Below are 7,167 nucleotides of genomic sequence, written 5' to 3'. Positions count from 1 at the left end.
TTCGATCGGGTGTGGCACCAGGCGCTCCTTTCGAAAGTTACAGCCTATGGACTTCCAGAGAAGTTGTGCAAGTGGATTGCCAGTTTTCTTACAGCGCGCAGTATTCGAGTCTTGGTCGATGGATCAAGCTCTGACTTATTACCTGTGAACGCTGGCGTTCCCCAAGGCTGCGTACTCTCACCCACACTGTTCCTTCTGCATATCAATGACATGTTACAAATTAGTAACATTCATTGCTATGCAGATGACAGTACTGGCGATGCTTTATATACCGGCCGCACTAATATTTCTCTGGAACACGTCCAAGAGTACCGTAACATACTTGTGTCCAAAATTGAGACTCTCCTTGGAGAAGTCTCAGAGTGGGGTCGACAAAATCTTGTCCGATTTAACCCTGACAAGACACAAGTATGTCTTTTTTCAGCTAAAAAAGCACCATTTCTCACAGCACCCCTATTTGAGAACACTCCCCTTAGTATCAAGTCTAGTATCGGAATTCTTGGTGTCAGTATTTCTGATGACATTCAGTTCCGCTATCATTTGGAAGGCAAAGCTACACTAGCTTCCAAAAAATTGGGTGTCCTAAATAGAGCGAAGCAGTATTTCAGGCCTGAACATCTATTACTACTTTACAAAGCGCAAATACGGCCTCATATGGAATACTGCTCCCATCTCTGGGCCGGGGCACCACAATATCAGCTCCTGCCACTTGATAGCGTGCAACGAAGAGCCGTCAGAATTATTGGCAAACAAGCACTTACCGATCGGCTTGATCCTCTGGGTTTACGACGAGACGTTGCATCGTTATGCGTTTTCTATCGTCTGTATAATGGGGAGTGCTCTGAGGAGCTGTTTGAGCTGATACCTGCCGCGGAATTCCACCACCGTACCGCACGGCATAAGACCAAGTTTCACGCTCACCATTTGGACCTCTGGCGCTCTAGTACGGTGCGATTTACCCGCCACTTCATTCCGCGCACAACCAAATTGTGGAACAACCTGCCTTCGGCGATATTCCCGAACGCCTATGACATCGAGGCATTTAAAAAGAGAATATACCTCCACCTCAAAAAGTCGGCAACACATCTTCGGACACGTCTGTAGATGCCTATGGGCTGTGGAATTGCTTACCATCAGGCGATCCACATGCTCGTTTGCCTTCTTTCATATAAAAAAAAAAAAAAAAAAAAAAAAAAAACGAAAGAAATAACAATATTTCCTGAGATAGTCCAATATTAAATCAAATTACACGATGCGAGAATATTTTGCAAATGTTTGCGAAACTAAACTTCTTCAAACCAATATCACAAAGCCTAGAAATACTTTATAGAATACCTAATTTTAATTTCAATTACTTTTTTAGTTATATTAGCCTGTGAATATATAAGTTTTATGATTTATCTGCTGTGTGTTTTAGCGTTTGATTTGAACTACATTTTTAAGCGGGTAAAACTTACCTCCTACATATTATGTGTATCGCATATGTAATAATATTATAGACTATAATCTTACTTTGTACCAAATGTTATCCAAATCCCATCAATTTATGTGATAGAGTAACAAACATCCATCCATTAATCCTCAAAATCTTTCACCTCTATAATATTGGTCGGCTGTAAATAATATAAATAAATAACCATACATAAACAATTTATTTAATAAATCTTTCTCTCTCAGTGAATATAATTCGATTTTATTTCAATTTTAATTAAAAAGAAAACTATACGATGACACTTCAACAAAAACGTAATCAATCAACTTAATTCTCTCTTACAAACCGACAATTCATTTTAACCATTGTTAACCCTTAATTCTTTCGATTCTATTTTAAACTTTAGGTTTGCTGCATAAGGTTCAAATTTGGATTACATTTTTCTACGAACGTAAACATTACCAGGCTCGTAATCATAGGTTTAACGAACGATGCCGTTGCCATAGCAACGGGTAGTAAAATCTTGATCCCTGCTAAATTGCGCTCCGAATACGTCCCTGGATTACTTTCACATAAACTTTTGCTATACCAACGATACACCTAAATATGAGACAAACAAGGATCTTGGTACCTAATTTTAATTATGACCTATATTCGTCTGGCATCATGCGCAATATATCCTGAGCTTAGAATCCTGAGAATAAAAATTAAACAAATTCGTATATATGTAATTCGTAATTCTTCAATTATAGTAATTTAACAGCTGAAAATTATTATAGTAAATTAAAGCCTTTTATAGTCATATTTTAGTGCTGCAAATTTCACAAAAGTTGTCGTTACAAAGGACATTATTTTAACCTGTAATTGCTCTCCATATTCCACATTCTGCCTTTTACATTTACTGACAAGTTATTCAATAAAAAAAGAAATATGTACCACGATTAGGTTATGAAATAATTATTATGTATAACACAATTACATAAACAAATATTTATGGCTCGTTTAGTGATCACAATATTTGAAGTGGTTTTCCCAGATATGCTAATGCGGTTATTTACAAGATAAAAACAGGATTGGTGACATAACTGTGTTTCCTTATGAAAGTAAAAGTTTTGTTCACGTAACTTTAATAATCCTGGATTGAAAACACTTAAAAGAAAATTAATTCTAAGAACTGGATACAATTTAAGGATCTTTTTTAATAAATTCTTAACGCTTAGTATTAGTATTTATCCATACTTTAATATTATAAATGCGAAAGTAACTCAGTCTGTCTGTCTGTTACTCAATCACGCCTAAACTACTGAACCAATTTGCTTGAAATTTGGTATGGAGATACTTTGATACCCGAGAAAGGACATAGGCTACCTTTTATTGCGAAATTTGTACCACGGGCGAAGCCGGGGCGGACCACTAATACTGAATAAAATATAGAAGCGAAAAAAAGGAAATTATTTTTATTTTAATTATACCTAGAATTTAATTCAAAACCTTAATGTATAACAGTATATCGAAAGCACGTGCACTTAGCAGTAATTTAATATTTTCGAACATACTTAAAGCATCAAGAAAACAAAGCAAGCAGCAGCAAATTCTTTTACAAAGTCTTTGTAGAATATAAGTGATATAAGCCTAATTAATTTGGTATCTATTGAGATAACCAAGAACAAACATAAATACAGTCAAAATAAAACGAATTACGTATTTTATACCGCACATTTGATAAGAAATGAGTAAACTAAAATACTTAAAATTCTAAGTGGTAGTTGTAAGGAAAACACCAATGGCTGAATGAAGTGTATCTTATCTAGCACTATAATAAAAAAATACGTCACAGAATAATAATACGTCATAGAATATAAATTAAAATCAATTTTGCTATAACAATGATGGACAGTGCGTTTTAGTATGAAAAGAGAATTATTACATCCCAATGACAATGGGCCCTAAATCTTTAGATAGGAACAATGCGTAGTTCGTCATTGTAATATCCCGCAAAATAATGTTCCTTTCACTTCCTTAATTGTCTGAAAGTGAATGGAAAATCCGGAAAATTTTCGAACTTTCAAAGTTATGCGTACCTACAACGATTTTATAATACTGCGTTTATTTTTTGACATATCTACTGGTACATAGCGTGACCAAACAGATATTGTGCGCAATTTCTTTTAATTAAATATAATATTATATCTCTAAATTTTTCCGATTAAAAATCTAGTTTGAAAATCAAGTATCGACTCAATGCAACACACTCTTTAAAACAATTCCATACCTAACTACATACTTAACATATTCATTGACTTATTTACTCGACTTTTTATTACACTTCTTCATGCACAACTGACAGATAAACGTCGGTTCTTGAGTGGTAGGCTTTACGGTTGTCGTGGTGGTAGTGGTCGGTTTTGGCGGCAACTCGCAGAAGTAAGAATGACCGTGACGATATGGGTAATATATTTCAGGCTCGTGGTCGTATATGAAAGGAGGCAGCTCATCGTCCGTGTAGATTAGAGATGAAGCATCTGCAACATTATTTATAATGTTAAATAGACATACATAATAGAATAATAATATACATAGTTAATTAACCTATGTAAAACTAGACGTCATGTTTTCCTAAACCTAGTTTTTCTGTGCCCGCTTTGTATACCTTTTTGGATAAATATAATTTTCACTTGTATAAAAAGTTGTATTTAAAACCATACTCACTTATTTATAAGAATATAATTTTTTGGTTGAAACGTTAGATAAATAGAAACTAAAGCTTTTATTATAAGTGCATTGAAGTATTTATTTTAATAAAAGTTCTACTATTAAGTATTTAACTCTACACCACTCAACTTCATTTATATCCCTAACAGTTTTATTTAATTTGATTATGCATTAACTTTTCCCCAAATTTGCATAGGAATAATTGCGAATTTGAAAGTACAATTGTTGCATTATTATCCGAACAAATCTTTTATTTTATAATATTACTAGCTTACCGCCCGCGGCTTCGCCCGCTTTCTCTAAAACGATTTGAGATTTAAACTATCCTATCTTTCAAGTTGGATCGAACTGCACATGGTGTGCGAATTTTATTATAATCGGTTAAGTGGTTTAGGAGTTCATTGAGGACAAACATTGTGACACGAGATTTATATATTATATATTATAAGATAAGATATAAGATAAGATTAAGATAAGATAAGATGTACTTTCTATTTTATTTTAACATACACAAAATATACGAAAAATATGTACTCTTTTCTTTATTATTTTTCTTCCAGAACTTTCATCATAGTCTACAGTAAACGTTGTTCAACTTCCCAGACACTTAATCAGAATTCTAAGTGCCCTATCAGACTAAGCCAATTTAACTACTTTAACTGGGAACTTCCATTCATTAGTTTAAAATATCTATTAAAAGAGTTTTTACTTTAAAATACAGTTTTTACTTGACAGAGGGAAACAAAGTCTTTTGTGTTAAAGAGTAAATAATGTTGTAAGTGTGAATCTCCCAGCGAAATAATTCTTCTCAAAAATAATAATTATCTAGATATACATTGAAGAGTAATAAAGCCTAATGTAATAAAGTAAAGTCAGTATAGTGATATTTTATGCAACACGAACTAAGCATAAACCAACAAACAACGTACATTTTAAAAAGCAAGGTTATGGATAATAAGATAACGTTATTTTCAAAATATTACCTTAAAACTTACACTACATTTAAATATTTTTCTGCAAGTGGCAATTAGTTTCATAAATATAATATTTTATGCGAGTGACATAAGATAGCTCTTTAAAAGCTTGAAGTTTGAAGCTTGAACCTAAAATAAAACACCAAGTGAATAACGACCACCGTAATCCTATATTATTGCGAACACAGAGAAAGTAAAACACTTCCCGTGATTCAATCATAACAAGTGGAGACAGGAGGTAAATAAATTCCAAAATAAAAACCGGGCAAGGGCGAGTTGGACTCGCGCATCGAGGGTTCCGTGTTAGCTAGCCTGTTCTTTTTATTTGTTGAAACTGTAAATTAATACTTTTCGCAATTTTTTTTCTTTTATCTGTTCTATACGATGTTGATTCGTACAAAATGTCAAGATTCTGTGTTCACGGGAAGTGCCCTACATATTTCGATTCCCTTGCAAATATCGAAATTATCGAAAATTCGCAGCATAAGCGACTCTATCGTTTAATTTGCGTTGGCTTATAAGTTTGATTTTCTCAATAGAACTTTCAGCTTGATACCTCTACGCGTTCTTGAGAAAAGGATGGACATTGTTGTTACCTATCTGTCACTTCGTAGTGATCCTTTAAGGATTATTTGTTTTTCCTTTTGAGGAGCGGAACCCTAAAAAGTTGCGTAATTCATCACGACTCACCCTCGTCATTGCGCTTCGTGGGACAGTAAAGTGGGCAGATTTTCAAGCAGAAGAAAAACGGCTCCTTGTCTGAAAAAAATATAATACGATTTTTTTTCGATTGCAGTGCATGTTTCGAATAATATAATAACAAATAATTTACGCGATAATAGAAAGCGTTTTGAAGAAATTTTGAATGATAGAAAATAACTGTGAAATGATATGTTATGTGAACTTATAACAAACACGTAATTTTATAGATTGACCTGTCGTTGGCGATAAATTTTGTGAAATATATTTTAGCACTCTACTTTTATATAATATTAAGAATTTTACATATTCAATAAATTACATCAATTTTTACACTATATTAAAATTATTATCAAATCGAAAATTGTAAAGGATTCGATTACGTACATGAAAATACTTCTACTTTGACCTTCTTTTGTTTTATAATTTAAGTTTAAATCATTACTAAACATGCACTTTCAATAAAAAATTCAGTTCATAGCATAATATTTTAATTATTAATTATGCATATTACCTTCAAGTAAAAATAATCCTTCCACGGATACGAAAATTGCTAACAAAATTAGTCGACAAATGAATAACATTTTACTTCCACACTACACACTCCTTTCACTTCAAAATATACACAACTTTTCTTGCAGGCTTCAACTGTTTTATATAACTTACTCAATATAGTTTATGCTATTCAGGCTTATCCCTTAACTCATTTACTTTTTACTTAATTCCAATTTGACTTTTTAAATGTACATTATTCCTGAGTTTCCATTTTTATAACATGTTAAAAGTCAATCGTAAACTTATTTTAAACTTGCGATTCCTTTTAACGTATAAGCGTAATTTAATAATGAAAGAAGCATTAGGAAATCCTCAATAATACATAAATTTAATTGGAAATACTTTGAATCAATCAGTGGTTTCTCTTATACAGATTAGGGATCTAAGGATCTCGTGGATTTAGCTAAGAATAATGTATCATGTATTTGTCTTTATTTTAAAGGTACAATATAATAGTAGAAATCACTTGTTAGTGATAAGACCGCCTAACAATAATCCTATTTGCTGTTATTCTTTTGTATTGTTTTATTTGGTGTACAATAAAGAGTTAATTATTATGTATCTCAATTCCATAATACACGGGTACCATCATAAGGAAGGTACCCGGTCCTTTGGAAGGCTTACGTGGGGACACGGATCCAACACGCAGAGGCCCTTTCGAGAACTTTACTGTGTTGTGGGACACCAGCCGCAGCCTGCCCATGACTGCACTATAGAGATACAGCCTTGGGCAGTCCGCGGCCGATGTAGGACTATTGCAAGATAAGGAAACAAAATAAACTGGGCTATGGAAAG

At 33.2% G+C, this 7,167-nt stretch overlaps 1 protein-coding gene across 1 annotated transcript; it reads right to left on the bottom strand.

Annotated features, from left to right (window-relative positions):
- Window positions 1–2,845: 2,845 nt before the first annotated feature.
- On the bottom strand, window positions 2,846–6,430 carry LOC123698140. Its single transcript, XM_045644737.1, has 3 exons — window positions 6,332–6,430; window positions 5,809–5,877; window positions 2,846–3,954 (listed from the first exon to the last, which is right to left on the bottom strand). The coding sequence occupies exons 1-3, from the start codon at window positions 6,399–6,401 to the stop codon at window positions 3,734–3,736; spliced, it is 360 nt and encodes a 119-aa protein (XP_045500693.1). The 5' UTR covers window positions 6,402–6,430; the 3' UTR covers window positions 2,846–3,733.
- Between the last annotated feature and the right edge of the window lie 737 nt (window positions 6,431–7,167).

The sequence above is a fragment of the Colias croceus genome, chromosome 15 (genome assembly GCF_905220415.1).
Source record: "Colias croceus chromosome 15, ilColCroc2.1".
Lineage (NCBI taxonomy): Eukaryota > Metazoa > Arthropoda > Insecta > Lepidoptera > Pieridae > Colias > Colias croceus.
Note: the sequence above shows the minus strand (reverse complement) of the source record. Positions and strands in the feature narration are given on the sequence as shown.

Bases quoted from the DNA above. Each gene is read 5' to 3' on its own strand.
- LOC123698140 (XM_045644737.1), bottom strand. From the start codon at position 6,401: ATGTTATTCATTTGTCGACTAATTTTGTTAGCAATTTTCGTATCCGTG. The intron at 5,878-6,331 runs GTAATATGCATA...TATTTTTTTCAG, and splicing joins AGGATTATTTTTACTTGAAG to ACAAGGAGCCGTTTTTCTTC. The intron at 3,955-5,808 runs GTGAGTCGTGAT...ATAATGTTGCAG, and splicing joins CACGAAGCGCAATGACGAGG to ATGCTTCATCTCTAATCTAC.